This window comes from Ailuropoda melanoleuca, chromosome 1, assembly GCF_002007445.2.
Source record: "Ailuropoda melanoleuca isolate Jingjing chromosome 1, ASM200744v2, whole genome shotgun sequence".
Taxonomy (NCBI): domain Eukaryota; kingdom Metazoa; phylum Chordata; class Mammalia; order Carnivora; family Ursidae; genus Ailuropoda; species Ailuropoda melanoleuca.
In genome coordinates, this window is record NC_048218.1 from 166,689,670 (window position 1) to 166,707,289 (window position 17,620).

At 44.4% G+C, this 17,620-nt stretch overlaps 1 protein-coding gene and 1 long non-coding RNA gene across 4 annotated transcripts in view; one reads left to right on the forward strand and one right to left on the reverse strand.

Moving 5' to 3' along the window:
- CHN2 (chimerin 2) overlaps positions 1-7,004 on the forward strand; it is a 33,905-nt gene extending 26,901 nt beyond the window's left edge. The window contains exons 5-7 of the mRNA XM_034669715.1: positions 222-359; positions 2,024-2,129; positions 5,204-7,004. Coding sequence (XP_034525606.1) covers positions 222-359; positions 2,024-2,129; positions 5,204-5,375 — 416 coding nt within the window. The 3' untranslated portion in view covers positions 5,376-7,004. The remainder of the gene's footprint in view (positions 1-221; positions 360-2,023; positions 2,130-5,203) is intronic.
- The window catches only part of LOC109489438, a 36,910-nt gene that overhangs the window by 11,163 nt on the left and 8,127 nt on the right, over positions 1-17,620 (reverse strand). Inside the window, exons 3-4 of one of the 3 annotated variants that reach the window (XR_004628304.1) lie at positions 8,744-8,842; positions 1,664-1,933 (exon numbers count right to left, since the gene is read on the reverse strand). This is a non-coding gene — a long non-coding RNA (uncharacterized LOC109489438). Of the gene's footprint in view, positions 1-1,663; positions 1,934-7,110; positions 7,368-8,743; positions 8,843-17,620 lie in introns of those variants that run through there. The other 2 variants (XR_004628301.1, XR_004628303.1) reach the window with 2 other exon arrangements.

The window sequence follows — 17,620 nt, forward strand, 5'->3', positions numbered from 1 at the left end:
TGTGCTTACCCTCAGACCCCAAATCCCTCTCCCCAAACTTCGTTTGGTTTCTTCCTGCACAGCGGTATTATCAGAAGTGAGAGTAGTCGGCTGGGACTTGTACAGGCACGTGGCAGTCACTGTTGGATTTTTTTTTTTTCTTCTTTCTGGGCATGCTTTAACTTGGCGAAATAGAAATTCCTAATTCCTAATTAGGAACTGGATCACTGATTATTTTTCAGATGGTGAAAAGGCGGATATATCTGCCAACATCTATCCAGACATAAACATCATCACTGGAGCCCTTAAACTATACTTCAGAGACTTACCCATTCCTGTCATCACCTATGACACCTATCCCAAATTTATCGAAGCAGCCAGTAAGTATTGAGAACAAACCTTTTATGTTGACCAAATTGTGGAGTAGAATGCTCTTAGCTTCAAGAGAATTAAAACTCAAGACCATTTAAATTATTCCATGATCCCTCACTTTGCCAAGTGAGGGAACAGTGGTAGTTACTAGAAAGTCAGGCCTCGTTCACCAGCTGAGCTGACCCAGTACGAAGCCACCAGCCACTCGGCTGAGCCACTGCCACTCAGCTGAAGCTGGGCACCTAGCAGTTCTCTGTCCACTTCGTCCCTTCTCTGCTGGGAACTGGCCCAGTCGGGGCTACTCTGCTGTATGTCGAAAGCAAAAATGTTTCTGTAGTCAGCAATCAGCTGTTCTTCAGTGAGGACTGTATAGCTTCTTTCATCCATTAAGCACACACTCACTGCCAGTGGATGAAAGTTGGACCCCAAGGTTTGCCCACTGACGTTGTTCAAAGTTGATAATACCGTGTCGAGTACTATACCAGGACCTCTCAAGAATACCCTCTAGTTTAGTTCCTCATCTACCCGATGAGGCAAATATCATAATCCCATTTCACAGAGCAGGAAGACCAGGTCCGAGAGCTGAGCTCCCAGGGCCAGGAACCGAACATCATCCTTGTTGGTCTTCCTTCAGCCCATGGTTGCTCATTAGTGTTTGGCACTTGGGTTGACTGCGGCCAGCAGACAGGACTATGTTGGGGTGGGAGATCGGGGGCAGGGAGTGGGAAGTGGGGCTGCACTTTGCCAGGGAACATAGTAAGGAAGGGTAGAGTAGATGCTGGAATGCATGACACAGAAATCAAACACACGTTGAGGAATTTCTTATGAAAAATATCTTTAAAGGTAAGTATAATAATAAGGTGCCTGAGGGGGACAAATGTGGGCAGGCGGGGATTAGTACAAGATGCACTTTCCTGATGAACTATGGCCCCACTTCCTGGTAAGAGCATTCTTTCCTGGGTCCTGGTAGTCCTTGGTGGAGAAGGTTCTGGCAGCCAGGTACCCTCTGCCCCAGGAGGAATGGCAGGGGAACTTTCTTTGAATGACTGCCAATACCTATCAGAGCCCAAAAAGCAGAAGCATACATGTTTCCTCCCCTTGCGAACGTGCCTAGTGTCTGCTTCCTAACCCGGACTATACAGTGGGGTTAACCTTGCCAACACTTTGGTGAACAGCGCCATTAATGCAAGTTGTGCCGGTGGGCTCACGGGCCAGCGGCCTTGTGTCATAGAGTATATTCAGTCATGGAAGTTCCAAGAAAAGGCTTATCAGACAGCCGTAGGAGAACGCTACCAAGTGTGGTCCAGTTTAAATTAAAGCTCTTGAGAGTGAGATTTCTAGCAAGTCCAGTGTTCAGAAGATGAGCCAAGCCATTTGTGCCACCAGCAAACATCCCCAGGACTGCAGATTCCTGGGGGCAAGGACCATGCCCAGCCTCCTGTCACCCACCCACTGGGTGTTCAATACATGTGTGCTTCCCAACCTCCAGCCCTTTCTGGAATAAGTCAGAACACAAATGGATTGATTAGCTTACGTGAAATGTTACGTGAAATTGCATGAACTTATTCGACTTCCCTTCCACCTGTAACCAGAACAAACGAAATGCTTGTTACTGCTCTGAAAACTTGAATGTGATAGCACGGCACTAACTCCCTACGTGGGCTCTTCACAGAAATCTCCAGCGCAGACGAGCGGCTGGAAGCCGTCCACGACGTGCTGATGCTGCTGCCTCCGGCGCACTACGAGACCCTCCGATACTTAATGATCCACCTCAAGAAGTAAGCGGGCCCTCCCTGGCACAGCCTCTGCCCACCCTGTCTGCCCGGCACAGCGACTGCCTCAGGAGGAGCTCACAGCCCTCCTGCCCAGCCCGGGGCGGAGGGACCTCCTTTAAAGTGAGCTCTGCTGCCGTCGCTAGGTCAGCCCCATCGTAACTGATAGAACCCTGAGTCCGTGCCCGAGGTGTGCCACACACTTTCCACGGCTTGTCTCTGTGAGGCGGGTATCGCTCGGGGCCTCGGGGAACAGATGAGATTGCTGATGTTTAAGGAGGAAAAATAACTGATCTGAAAAGGTAAAGTGAAGCCAGGACTGAAATCTAGGCCGTGGGATCGAGAGCCCCCACTCTGCCTTAACCGTTTGTCTACACTGCCTCCATATCTGCATCTGCCTCCCACACACGCCCTATACTCTGCGTTCTGTTCTTCCTCTTTCTGCTCATAATAGTTCCAGGCTCCTGAGCCTGCCTTGCTTCTGGGCAAGCACATTCTCATCCTGACCCCTTGGTTTTCTCGATGGATTGGTGACCTATCACCAAGTAACAAACTGCCCCCAAAATTGGAGGCTTAAAACAATAAACATTTATTACCTCACAGTCTCTGTGATCAGGAACCCAGGTGTGGCTTAACTGGCTGCCTCTGGTTCAAGGCTCTAATGAGGCTATGGCTGAACTGACGGCCAGGCTGCAATCTCATCTAAGGCTCAACTAGGGAGCGTGTGTTTCCACGCTCACTCACGAGGTGGTTGGCTGGATTCAGTTCCTCAGAGGCTGTGTGACTGGAGGCCTCAGTTTCTTGCTGTTTCCTGGGGGCCACCTTCAGCTCCCTGCCCTGCCATGTGGGTCTCCCCATGGGCAGCTCACAAAATGGCGGCTGGCTTCCCTCAGAGCAAGCAAGCAAGAGCACCCAAGGCAAAAGATACAGTCTTTCTGTTACCTAATCTCAGAAGTGACATCCGGTTGCCTTTGCTGAATTCTGTTAGAAGTAAGTCACTAGGTCCAGCCCGTACATTAGGGCAAGGGGTCCCACGAGAGTATGAACTACAGGAGGCAGGGATCACTGTGAGCCATCTCGGAGGGTACCTATGCCTACAGAGGGCTCTGCACTGGGGTGTCTGTGTGACAGCACGTAAGACAGATGGAGACGTTTAGGTATTTAGAGGACACTGGAGTCTCTGGTTCCTGACTCTTTTACCCCAACTGTGGATCTCTTTCCTTCACTGTACATATATAATGAGGTCAGTGAGTTGGTCTTTGAGATGTTGGAGGGATCGGGGCATTTCTGTGCACCTTCCTCTGTGTTTTTGGAAGACACATAGGAGTGGCCCGTTCTTAGATAAAATGAACCAAAAATTGTCTGCACCAACGAATTTACAGATCCATTCAATACGTGAAAGGAAGCAAGTTGGGAATACTGTATAAACAGTAGGTGTTAAAGTTTTTGTTTTTTACCTTATAAAACATAAATATTGTTGCTTGATTCATGGTGATCAGAGATGTAATAACATTTAGCTCTGAAGGTTCCATTTTGATTAATCTATTGAATTTAAGAGTATGAGCAATTTTCGGATAAGTAATAGACTATGCATGCCAGGCTGGCTTTTAGTTAGCCATAAATTATTTCTTTAGAAAGAAATTAGTTCTAATTGTTATAGTTTGGAAGGCAAAGTATCATTATTAGGAAAAATGCGGATATGTCCCAGTTGAATCTTTAATGCCAATAATTTAGTATTTTTATCATGGAGGTTTTGCAAACTATCTTGTTTGGCCAGGCATGGTGCCTGACTTAATGGGGAGATGTGAGCAATTTGACAGTGAAGAATGTTCCTCTTTCCTACCTCCTTAGCTTTGCAACATGAAAATAACGCAAGCTGAATTGGCCTTCCTAAAAGAATACTAAGTGGCCAATCCTCATTAGCTCCAAGAGAACAGAAACAAAGGGACGGCCTTCTGTGCAGAAGCTAAACACGTTTCATCATATTTTGCCCTTCTATGGAGAACCTGCCGTCTTTTAGCTCTGCTACGAACATCCAAAAAACCTCAATTCCTTCAAACAAGAATCTAGGAGACTGTAATTTTATCCCACTAGGAAGGTATTAAGCCAACTCTGAAGTTTGACTTTTATTCTTAAAGGCTTTGCTGTTCTCATCTGGATGTGGAAATGATGATTTTCAATTCCAACAATAATTATTGCTCCAGACCTCATCCTGTGGGAACTAGAAATAATGTCCAACTGCTTTCCTGTTTGGCCACATTCCAGCCATTCCCCTGTCCCGTGATAGTGGTCTGGCTATTCCTACGCTCATGGCAGCCCCAGCCTACAGTAACCTTGCTCCTCTGACGTTGGCCCTGCCAGCAGCCCGGAGATCTGCCATCAGCTCCCCTGTTAGGAGCATACAGACCAGCAGGAAGCAGCTATGGGGAAGAAAAGACTTCCATACACGCCTAGGCTGAAATCTGCACTATGGGCAGCTAAGAATCTGCACTAAGGCTGAATATGCACTATGGGCCAGCTAAGAATCTGCTGCCCCTTTCAATCCATATCCCCTAATCACATTTCCACATTTATTTAGTAAGAAGGACTGATTTTCTAATTTTAAATATGTGTCTCTACCAGATTCACTAAGTAATTCACTTCCAATGGCTGAAGGTGATGTCAACAATCTAAAAAGGAAAAAAAAAATCAGAAAGCTACCTTTTTAAAAAAGGATTTATTTATTTATGTACTTATTTGAGAGAGAGAAAGCATGGGAGAGCATGAGCAGGGGGAGGGGCAGGGGGAGGGGGAGGGGACAAGCAGACTCCACTCTGAGTGCTGAGCCCAAAGTGGGGCTCAGTCCCATGATCCTGAGATCATAACCTGAGCCAAAATCAAGAATTGGATGCTTAACTGACTGAGCCACCCAGGCGCCCCCCCCATTACCTTTTTAAAAATACTTTTCTATAATTCTGGTTCTCAGTCTTCTTTTACAATGTCCCAAACCAGAGAAATTCTTGGAAGTGTACATGCGTAATCAGTATATAAATTTGTCCGCAAGTCTATGTAATGTCTCTGTGTATGTGTCTGTTTTGCAGGGTGACGATGAATGAAAAGGACAATTTCATGAATGCTGAAAATCTGGGAATTGTGTTTGGGCCCACGCTGATGAGGTCCCCTGAGGACAGCACCCTCACCACCCTCCATGATATGCGGTACCAAAAGCTGATTGTGCAGATTTTAATAGAAAATGAAGATGTTTTGTTTTAATCCACCAGGGAAATGAGACGAATGGCCCCAGCCCCATCTAGTTGATAAGGCTAAAGGAATAAAAACACTTCTTACACTTGATTTGTTTTTCAAACAAGTGCCAGAATTTCCTAGACCACAGCGGATTTTCAAGTCGGCTACTGTGTCTCATAGACACTCACCTCCTCCATGTGAGAACAGCAGGGGTGAGTGACCGAAGGCCCTGTCTTGGGTCTTTGCTGTGCCTCCTACATATGTCTGTTTTGCTGGAAGAGTGATTAATAAATCTTTAACTTATTAAAAAAACAAGGTAGATCTTTAAGCTTCAGTCTTATCAGTAATAAAGGAATTTAATTCATAGAGGTACTTGATACAGTTATACATTTTCCACTTACAAAAAGAAGACAATTCTATGTTAAATGTTAAATGAAACTTATATTGTAAAATGTATTTTTATTTTAGCTGCAAGAATGTTACTTTATTTCAGCAAATAGAACTCAATGCAGTGCATTGATTATGACCCTGTGTACCTTGTCCTGCTTCTTGCTGTGATCCCTGAAAAAGTTTACCATGAATGCAGTATTATCTTGACATACCTCTGTCCTTATCAGTGCTTTGCAATGAAAGTTCACCAGCCACCTGTGTCCCTGCTTTTGATAGGTTTTGCTGTTAAGCACAGGCATTTTGCAGTCGTACGGTATAGGTTTATAGCAATCCACAGATTTTCTTTCCATTAAAATTTTGTGAAATCCCAAAGTATGTTTTGGCATTGGTCGGAGTCTTTCCATATCATGTGTGTATATCCCAGAACATGCAGAATGTGGTCGTTTTACATAAAGTGATGCGGGAATACTGGTTAAATCTGGGCCATGTAAAAAGTCAGCACTTTCCCTATGTCCTTTTCAGGCCAGCACTTGGAATTAACCAATTAATGGGAAGTTGTATTGTTGTCACATTTCTGTATTTATGAAAAGTGAATCTGCAGAATAATTACTGATTTTTTTCCATTTTTGTTTTATAAACAAGCCTATTTTTAAAAGTAAGAATGAATAAGTTTGGTTTTTACAAAGATTTGTTCCTCCTTGATAAAGGTAGCTATGTATGGATCATAATACCATTTGATCACGGGAGTTCTATCTTCTTGGTTATAAATTTAGCTTAGCATGAGCTTTTCACAGCAAGATCTCTATATTTTGTAACATAGTTAAATATTTAAAGCATCAAAAACTGTAAATTAAAAAAAAATTTTTTCTGAAATCCAACTTCAATGTCTTTTCCTCTGATTGTCTGAGATGATCCATGTACTTACTGGCTAGTGTTGTTCTGGAGTGACCAGAAGAGAATTACTGTGTGATGAGTGAGCTGAAAGGAGGAGGGCAGTGCAATTGTCCTGGACGGTTCCAAGGGCTATGCGGATGGACTCCGTTGGCACACGGGGTGGGGGTGGGGGTCACAATGGTTCTGCTGGGTCCCTATTACTGTTCCTCCCAACTGTATAGATTTGTTTGTTGTAGCTTATGTACTTCTTGATACTGTCAAAAAATTATCTGAAAATGGTTTTATTTTGTGAAGTGAATAATACTTTGTAATTTATGATAGTGTAAATGGAAGGAAAAGCATTAAATGTATTAAATTCTTCTGTCTATCATCTTGGAGTGTGCAAAGAAAATTGGTGTTGGGGAGTGGCGGGGGGGGGGGGGGGGNTTCATCACCAAAACCTGATGAGGAAACAAACATCCCACTGAGTCCCCACCTTGCTGCCCCCTCCCCCAGCTTCCCTCTGGAGAGCCTGCTTGAGATCAGGATTCTAATGCTCCACCTTCACCGACTCTGAGACCTGCTGCATTTATGTTTTTTTCATTAAAAGATGTAGTGTTTAGAGCAAGTCCCTCTAGGTCATCTGCAGGAGAGCAGAACAAGAGTTTTGGAGCCAGAAAGACTTGAGTTCAAATCCCAGATCTTCCTGTTAGCAGCAGCAGGTGATCTTGGGAATGAGTTTGCTCATCTGGAAAACTGGGGAAAATATTCTGGTTGTGACATCTTAGATGAAATGATGATCTAAAGTAATGAGTTATTTCTTATTATTATCATTAAGAGTGATAACTTAGCAGGGGAAAAGACATAACATCGGATAGGAAGGCAGAAGCATGAGAAGAAAAGGGCTTGTCCCAGGTTAAATCCAAGTTCAAGGGTTCTATAATACATACAAGGGTCACCTGACTCCTTTTCTCGAATGTGATTACAACACCTGATCTCGTCTCCTGTGCTTTAGTCTGAAGCCTGCTCACCCACGCCTATCTCCCCCACCATCTGGCAGCCTGACATGGCTCCTTTTACCTGGCTTGAAATTCCTACCATTGGAATAACTCTAGTAGTTAAGACCTGAGAGAAGGCAGCACTGTGAAATTGTCTACAAGTGGGCTGTTAGGAGGCCAGACAGGAGCTGAGTGGGTGGGAGAAGACAGTACTGAGGTTGGGAGGAGAAGCCTTTCTCCCATTAACATAAATGGGCGCCTGGTCTGCACAACTAGGAGGGGGCTGGTGCTGAATTTCAAGGACAGCAGCCTGGAAGGGCAGAGGGAGGGAGGTAAGGAGAGCATAGGACAGTCACATACCACAAACAGCTCACAGATGGTCTGGGCTGTCCTGATTCCTACCAAAAACCCAACTCAGCTTATGAATTCTCAATCCCCAAATTTATAATTAATCTTTTGATTTTAAAAACATAATGTTGATTTTCAACAAATATTTATCAAGCATTTATTAATGGACTAGACACTCTGAATACTTAGAAGTAAGGAAGAGACTTATCTCACTGGAAGAATTTAATTTCATCTGGCTAGAGAGAGAAAGCTGCTCATGTTGAGAGTTTTGGCCTGTAACATCAGGGACATGGGTGCCACTATTTTTTTTTAAGATTTATTTATTTATTTGAGAGAGCATATGGGGGTTTGGGAGAGAGCCCAACGAGGGGCTCAATCCCATGACCCTGAGATCATGACCTGAGGCCAAAATCAAGAGTTGGACACTTAACCAACCGAGTCACCCAGGCACCCCTAATTTTCTTTAATAAACTTAATTTTGGAATAGTTTTATATTTGCAGAAAAGTTGCAGAGATATTACAGAGAGTTCCTGTGTCCTCCTCACCTACTCTCTCCCCTAATGTTAACATCTTATATAACCATCGTACATTTACCAAAACTGAGAAACCAACACTGGCACATTACTATTAACTAAAGCCCAGAAGTTATTCAGTTACCCAGAAGATATTCTACCAATATCCTTTTCTGTCCTGGGATACCATCCAGGGCACCACGTTGCAATAGCATTAATTGGTTGTATGGGACAGATGACACAATCTAGTTTACATTTTTAAAAGATCACTTACTTGACTGTGGATCCATCGGAGAACACGTGAGCAGGTGGAGGTGGTGAGGGCAGATGCAGTTAGATTTCTCCTTGTCATAAAGGACTGCGGTGATGTAGCCTGCATCGGGGGGTAGCAAGGCAGAGACGGCTAAAATTGAGTCATAGTGAGGAGGCAGAGTTGAAAAGGTTTGGTTATAGATTGGATTAAAGAATCAAGGATGATACCCAGGTGGCTTAATTTGACAACTGGATAGTATTTACCGGAAAGAGGACAGAAAGAGGAGTTGGTGGTCTAGAGGAGAGGTGGAGATTAAACAAGCGAGACTGTGCCAGGGAACAAGGAACCTCACAAGCCAAGCACAAGTCAAATTCAGGAAGGTCTGTCTGGTGACCCAGGAGGGTAGACCAGATGACTTAAGACCAGCGCCATGAAAGCTAATTGGGAAACGGTTAGAGGCGATGCCCACATGAACTTGGCTCTCCAGAGGATGGATGGATGAAGAGTCATGGATATGAGAGAGACTTAAGAGCTGTTAGGACCTACTGATTTGAGGCCAGAATTGAAAGGAAGGAGAGAGTCACAAATGATGCCCCCATGTCTGGTTTTTGCAACTAAATATTTAGGAAGATAAGAGAATATGGAAAGGGGAGCTGGTTCAGTGGGGGAAAATCATCGGTGCAGTTTACAGGATGCATTATGGTGCTAATGGTTCGCCCACGGTGGAAATGTCTGGTAGGCAGTTGGACAGGTGGTTTTGGGGCTCAAGAAAGGGGGATGCGCTGGTAGGTATGACCCGGTCAGATTGTATCGACAGGTGAAGTAGAGAGGACCAATAGTAGGTCCCTGGGTAAGAACAAAGTCCAAGGAGCAGGCAAAGTTAGAGAACATTGCCAGGAAGGTCAGGAAAGCTCAGAGGAAGAGGGAGAGAACGGGGAGTGTAAGATAAAAGCAAGAAAGACAGAACTTCATGGATGGAGGGGCTGCTGGGTCATATGCTGTTGCAAGGTGATAAGGTGATGAGTCCCTTTTATATTTGGCAACTAAGGAGTCCCCCATAACTTAACAGGAGCTTTCAATGGGGATACCATGGCAAAAGACAACTTGCTGAACCTTAAGGAGTAAATAGGGATGAACAATGAAGATAAAACCTATCATCAGAAAAAGCGATGAAGCTCTCTTTCTGTAGGCTTGTGCACCTCATATATATGATAAATCACATTTTTCATTGTTGCCAAAAAACTATTATCTTAACATACTTTCCCAAGAAATTATATACTTCAAAATCTTCATAAAGAGTTAACTGGGTATTACTGGAACAGATTTCTGGTCACTCCAGTTAACCAAGCATGATACCTGGTTTCTTCTATGTCCTCATCTTTAAAATGGGTATCATCCTGGTTTTGTTCTAGTTCCCTAATTTGAAAATGGGCATAATAGCAGAATATCGGCTCTCCCCTCCCTATCAGAGTGCTTCTAAAGATCCATTGAGATCTTGGATGTGAAAACAGAAGGTTCAGTATAAACTGTGTAGCAATGTACAAATTGCTAATTTTCCTACATTCACAGGACCACCCTTCCAAAACCAATCCCCTCTCAGGTGGGGCAAGCCCACCTTAGTCCATTAACTGGCAGGGTTGGAGGATATGGAGGCTTGGGATGGAGAAGGACATTCCTGTCGGGGGCAACATGGGGCTGCAAGAATCAGAGGTGCAGGCCAAATAGCCCTTCAAGGAAAGACTTTATGACCCCAAAGTCCACGCACAGAAGACCTGTGGCAAGACAAAAATAGACCTCATCAAGCCAAGACTTCTGGGCCAGAGACCAAATAAAAAAAAAAAAAGCAGGTGCATGCGTGCTTCTGTGTCTGGAGGCGGGGGCGAGGAGGTATGGGGTTCCTTTCCAAGGGGTCACTGCTAAAACCCATGAGGTCTTTATGGGCCAACAAGTTCATGACTCTGGGATTGGTCAAACTGATTGCCCTCCCCCACCCCAGGAACAGTGCCAACGCGACAAGATCAATACAGTACCAGCAGCCCATATGGACTACTTCTTGAGCATGGGTTACTTCTGATAATAAGGAGAAAATCACTAACCTATAAGAAGTACTAAATTCAACAGTCAAGAAAGCGCTGCACATAACATAAAACTCGGATGCGAAGGGCTTGACCAATAAGGACAGTAACGATCTCAACAAGAATCCAAATATAAGACATCTCTCCAAGGCTGGTGCTGTCTGTCCTTTACTCCACCATGCTCGGTTTATTGGCACTTCCCTCAAGCTTTGATAAACATGGTTCCAAGAAGGCAGCTGCGAGGACAAGCAGGACAATGGCTTTCTCTTCCTGTGTGTCTCGTGTGTTCCATTTAACAGCCAGAAAATCTTTCCCCCAGCAAATATCCCTTTACAGCCCATTGGCCAGAAGTGCATCCCAGGCCTATGACGAAGCCAGTAACTAGGAAGGGAAAAGAGATCACCCTGATTAGTGTAGGTCACTGTTTCACAAAGTGGAGTCCTGTGGCCAGCAACACCGTGACCTGAAATACCACTTCTCAGGACTGACTCATTGAATCTGGGGCTGGAGCCTGGCAATCTGTTTGTAACAGGTCCCCCAGGTGATTTCAGTGGAGGATCTATTTGAGAAGGCCAGGTTTAAAACAACCACGGTTCCACCTGAGCTGGGGATAAAGCCACCCTCTCCAAGGTGTTTGGATACATGAAGCAAATCAGGATTTGTTAACAAAAAGAGGGCAATAGTATTGCAGCATTGGGAAGGTTGTCTGAACTCTCACAGGCTCCAAAGGACCTTCCACACCCATAGACCACGGTCCTCCGGGGCTTCACCCCCATAACCATAGAATGGACTCTAATAAAATATTGTCTTAACTAGAAGCTTCCTGAGGGTGGGAATCTGGTCCACTCTGCTCACCACTCTACCCCAGCCCCTAACTAGCACTGTGCCTAGCATACAGTAGGCACTCAAACCTTTTCAAAATTAACAGCAGAATCCTTCTACAAATACTCAAATGTCCTGTAATATTTTGGTGCAGTGGGGGGAGGGGGTGATTCTAGAAGCAGGAGGATCTGAAAATGCATTTTGCTTGACTCTTGTCTGCCATCTGGAGTTCTGCCCAATATGTGAAACTCTGATTATTGAAGCTTTCCTAGAACTAGTTATCCTTAACTCGCCTAATCTTTACCATATTCTTTCTTCTTCTATCCAGTAGGAATGATTGTCAAAATAATTCAGTTTGGAGAATCTGAAAATCTAAGTCTTTAGTTTAATTGTGGGTTATACAGCAAGCGCCAGCTCTCTTTGGCTAGGCTCCAGTGCAATGTAGACTAGAGGAAGTCAGGCGCTGGGTCCCCATCCCAGCTCTACCACTTTCCCACAGTGTAACTTAGGGAAAGTTATTTCTCTTCTTGAGCCTGTTTCTTTGTCCTCATCATAATGCACCACTGCCAGCACCATTCCATGAAGGTGGTGGGGCTTAAGGAAATCTACGTACAGCACTCACTATAGTGTCTAGGGCACGCAGTAAGCACACAAATGTTTGTCTAACAACTCAACCGCTTTGGGAAACTTACAAGAATGCTTAGACCATTAGTATTCTTTCTTCTACGCTCTCAGGTGCCATCACTTACTGCTGCCTAGCAAATTAGAGTTAAGGAATTTTCGCCAATTAGGGCCCCGTGAGTTTTTAAAGCCAAGCCACACCTGGCCCGTCGTGGGCTGTGGCGGAAAGGCAGCATGGTGGCCCTGTAGGAGCACAGGATTCAGAGCCACAAGGCCTGGCTCCATCACAGATTGAGGCTTTTAACATTTCTGAGCCTCAGGTTTCTCCCCTTTGAAGCCTGAAAACTAATGCCTGCCTGCCTGCCCCACCAACCTCACGGGGTTATTGCCCAGGGCCAGATGGCGTGGGAGCAGGTGGGGGGGGCGTCCCACATCTTCACACCACTAGGTCCAGCTCTGCGGCTGGTGCCGCTCCCCCCGCCCCCCCACCGCACCAGCGCTCTCCCTGGAGCCCCACCCACCGCTCTGCTGCTTGGGGTTTCCACTTACCAGGCTTCCTGGTGGCCGGCACAGTGGACCACTCCCTTTTTATCAAATCCCTTTTTTTCTTGGCTGCTCTGACACCAGCATCACCCCCATCCTCTGCTCAGCTCTTCTGCCCATTCTCCCTCTGGAACTGTCCAAATCCCTTGGCACGCCAGCCACTGCTGCTTCTTGCCCTACTTTATCCACAGGCCATCACCACCACTCTGGCTCTGAATGCTATCTGTCAACAAATAAAATAATCCCTAAGATTGAATAAGCTACCCAGTAATAGATCCTTCTGCTAAAACCAGCTAGCATGTGATCTAGTGCCCACAGCCAACGTTCCTGACGAACACGCACGGACTCCATCACTCAGCTCTTTAAAATCTTCACATCCACCATATTGGCATTGCATCAGAAGAATTTTAAAATTCAGAATAAAAAATCAGTAGAACATAGTAATTCAACAATTCTCTACATTACTCCGTGCTCATCACGGTAAGTGTGCTCTTTAACCCCATCACCTATTTCGTCCCATCCCCCCCACTCACCTCCCCTCTGGTCATAGTTTGTTCTCTATATTTAAGAGTCTGTTTTTTGTTGGTCTCTCCTTTTCTTGGCTTGTTTTGATTCTTAAATTCCACGAATGAAATCATATGGTATTTGTCTTTCTCTGACTTACTTCACTTAACATTATATGCTCTAGGTCCATCTGTGTTGCAAATGGCAAGATTAAATGGTTGAGTAATATATTCCATTGTGTATATATACCACATCTTCTTTATCCATTCATCTATCAGTGGGCACTTGGGCCGGTTCCATAATTTGGCTGTTGTAAATAATGTCGCAATAGACATAGGGGTGCATATATCTTTTTTTGAATTAGTGTTTTTGTATTCTTTAGGTAAATAGTAACGGAATTATTGGATCATATGATAATTCTATTTCTAATTTTTTGAGGACCCTCCATACTGTTTTCTACAGAAGCTACCTATATAATTTTAGGAAAACTTTAATATAGTCATGTGTATATGCTGCTTATTAAAGCTGCGGATTAATATGCTGCTTTAAAGGAGTGTGCATTAGCTCACTCTTTTATTTTTCAGAATTTTACATCAAGCTTAACATGCAAAATTGAAATTGGTCTATAATTGTCTTTGCTCGAACAGTCCTTATCCAATTTTTTGTCTCATAAGTGACGTAGCATTCTTTTTTTTTTCTCTGAAAGCATTTGAATAGGATTGGTAAGGTAGTTAGTTTTAGTTTCAGCTGCAAGTATCAGAGAACCAAAATTATAATGGATTAAACAAGATACAAGTTTATTTCTCTGTCATTTAAAATTACAGGTGGAAGCTACAGGTCTAATATGGTAGCTCCATACTCATTGGGGTCCTAGGTTCCTTCTATCTGGCTGTTCCGTTGGAAATCTCCCAGTGGTTCCCTCACACAGCACTGCCACCTCCTAGAGAATTCATTACACTCTCTGCACAGCACTGGCTTCCAAAGGACCCCCTGCCCTCCCAGCCTCTGTCTCTGCTTGGATCACCGAGCCTGGCTTGGATCCCTTGCATGTCTAAGCCTTTCTGGGGTCCCACTTGGCCCGCAGTAATGAACGTACCTCTTCCACGTAGTTGGTACAGAGCAGATCATTCCCCTCACCATAGCCCTCTCCTTTTACCTTTAGCATCAATCAGGTCATTTTAAGTTCCCAAACTCTAGGAGACACACATGAAGCTCTCAGAGGGATTCTGTGAAACTCCCCCAAGCTTAGGCTTTCCTTCATCAAAGAACATTCCCTCCATAGTACTCAAAAATTCTCTCTCTAAAAAGAAATCCTATTAAGCTTCTTGCTCGTCAGGGAAATACAAATCAAAACCACAATGAGATACCACCGTACACCAGTCACAATGGCTAAAATTAACAAGTCAGGAAATGACAAATGTTGGCGAGGATGTGGAGAATGGGGAACCCTCTTACACTGTTGGTAGGAATACAAGCTGGTACAGCCACTCTGGAAAACAGTATGGCGGGTCCTCAAAAAGTTAAAAATAGAGCTACCCTATGACCCAGCAATTGCAATACTAGGTATTTACCCCAAAGATACAAATATAGTGATCTGAAGGGACACCTGCACCCCAGTGTTTATAGCAACAATGTCCACAATAGCCAAACAATGGAAAGAGCCCAGCCGTTCATCAACAGATGAATGGATAAAGGAGATGTGGTATACACATACACACACACACACACACACACACACTCTCTCTCACTGGAATTTACTCAGCCATCAAGAAATCTTGCCATTTGCAATGACATGGATGGAACTAGAGGGTATTATGGTAAGCGAAATAGGTCAATCAGAGAACTACAATTACCATATGATTTCACTCATATGTGGAATTGAAGAAACAAAACAGAGGACCATAGGGGAAGGGAGGGAAAAAATAAAACAAGAGGAAATCAGAGAGGGAGACAAACCATAGCAAACTCTTAACGATGGGAAACAAACTGAGGGCTGCTGGAGGGAGGAGGTGGGGGGATGGGGTAACTGGGAGATGGGCATTAAGGACGACATGTGATGTGATGAGCACTGGGCGTTATACAAGACCGATGAATCACTAAACTCTACCTTTGACACTAATAATACACTATTAGTTAATTAAGTGAATTTCAATTTTAAAAAAAGCTTCTTGTCCACATCCCTGTGTCCCCCATCCATACCCCCAAAGGAGGGTGCTAAACTGAGGGTCACAAAAAATTTTCTTACTCTTAGCATTCTCTGAACCTTTGGGCTATCATCTATTGTTCTCAGTCTTTGGGGTCTTGGTTGAAACTTGGTGACAACAAGAAAAGTCTCAATCAAAATCCTGTAACATGTATCTTTTTAAATAAAGATACACTACTCTGACAATCAAAAAAAAGATATTGAAAATAAATATTTAGGCAGTTTAAAAGAGACTATCAAGCTGTAGGAAATGAACAGAAGCGTGAATTCAACTGATAGATTTTTATCTATTGCCCAAGACTATCAGATCACTCAATTTTTTTCCAGAATTCACCATTCCAGAAAAACTGAAATGATTTTTTCAGTGAATAACTGAAAAATAATATAATGCCTATCAATAGTGGATTTGTTAAATCACTCACGGCACTGCTACCTAATGGATGCTACTCAATCATTAAGAAAAATATGTTCCTAAATGTATTAACTTGGAAATGGCTCACAGTATGCTGACTTGGAAAAGTTCTCACTATTGAGTAATGCAAGAAAATAGATTATGACCCTATAACTGTTTTTAAAAACCCTCCCAGTATTTCTAGCTCATGCAGCGTGAAGAAGTAAGCCGACACTGTCATCCTTGACTCCATTTTTCTTACCCACTACCACCAGAATAGTGGGGAAGCCTATTGGCTTTACACGCCCATAACCACCTTTTTCTACCCTTGCCTGCCCCCAGCTCCCAGGAGTCTATCCCAACACAGCAAGCAGAGGGATCCATGAAAATATACGTGAGAGCTGGTCCCCACATTGCCTAGAATCCTCCATTGGTTTCCCACATCACTCATAATAAAAGCCAGTCTTCACAGTGGCACACGAGGCTTATAGACATGGCTTATCTGGATTCCTATCAGTGCTCTGATCACCTCTCCTGCTACTAATGCCTACACTCGCCGCATTTCAGACTCAGACACGCTAGGCATACTCCTGCCTTGGAGAGTCTTGGCAGTGGCTCCTCCTTCTACCCCATGCATCCACCTGGCTCCCTCCCTTTCCACCTTCAGGTCTGTAGATCAGAGGGCGTGGGCACACTCCAACATGCAGCACCTAGAACGCTGGAACTCATGCTATGAAAGATTAGTAGGAACACAGTCCCCTTCTCCAAGTACCCAGTAGAGCGGCATCTCGAGTAGAGGCCTAGATGAACACACCACTGGGGTTCAGCTACAGGACACCTTTTTATAGGAAAAGGTGAGAATGGCCTTGCATGAGAGGAATGAAAATTTTAGATTCAGGTTCCAGCTTGCCCAGCACTTGGACTTCCTGGAGGATCCCCGGCCTGTGAGAAGTTGAGTCCCGGCACAGGATGGGAGAGAGAAGGAGCCCTGGGGCCATCACCAGACAGTCCTGATTTCACGCCACTGGATGCTGAGCGTTTTAATCTTTTTATTTTGAAATGATTTAAAGTTAAGAAACAAGTAAAGAGTCCAAAGTACCATTCACTCTGCCTTCCCAGTGGTGACGTCTTATGTAACTAGAGTACAATACCGAAACCGGGAAAATGACCAGTTGGCAGGACTACAGACCCTATTCAGTTCCCACGGGTGTCTAAGCCCACATCCATATTCACGTATCCATGTGTGTGAGTATAGCTGGATGTAGGGGTTTTTCTGTTGGGTTTTTTTTTTAAGATTTTATTTATTTATTTGAGAGAGAGAATGTGTGTCTCACATGCATGAGAGAGAGAGAGAGAGAGAGCAGGAGCAGGGTGAAGGGGCAGAGACAGAAGGAGAAGCAGACTCCCTGCTAAGCAGGGAGCCCGATGCAGGACTTGATCCCAGGACCTTGGGATCATGACCTGAGCTGAAGGCAGACGCCTACCTTTCTGAGCTACCCAGGCGCCCCTGGATGCAGTTTTATCCCATGTACAGATTTGGGTAACCACCCCCAAAATCAAGATACCATCTAACTTCCTCCTGCTGTCTCCTTGTACCTATGCCCCCCCAGCCCACTCCCCATCCCTGTCCCCTACAAATATCTGTGCTCCAGATTTATGATTTTGTCATCTTGACAACGTTATATAAAGGGAATCAAACAATATGTGACTTTTTTGGCATTGGCTCCCTTCACTCCACA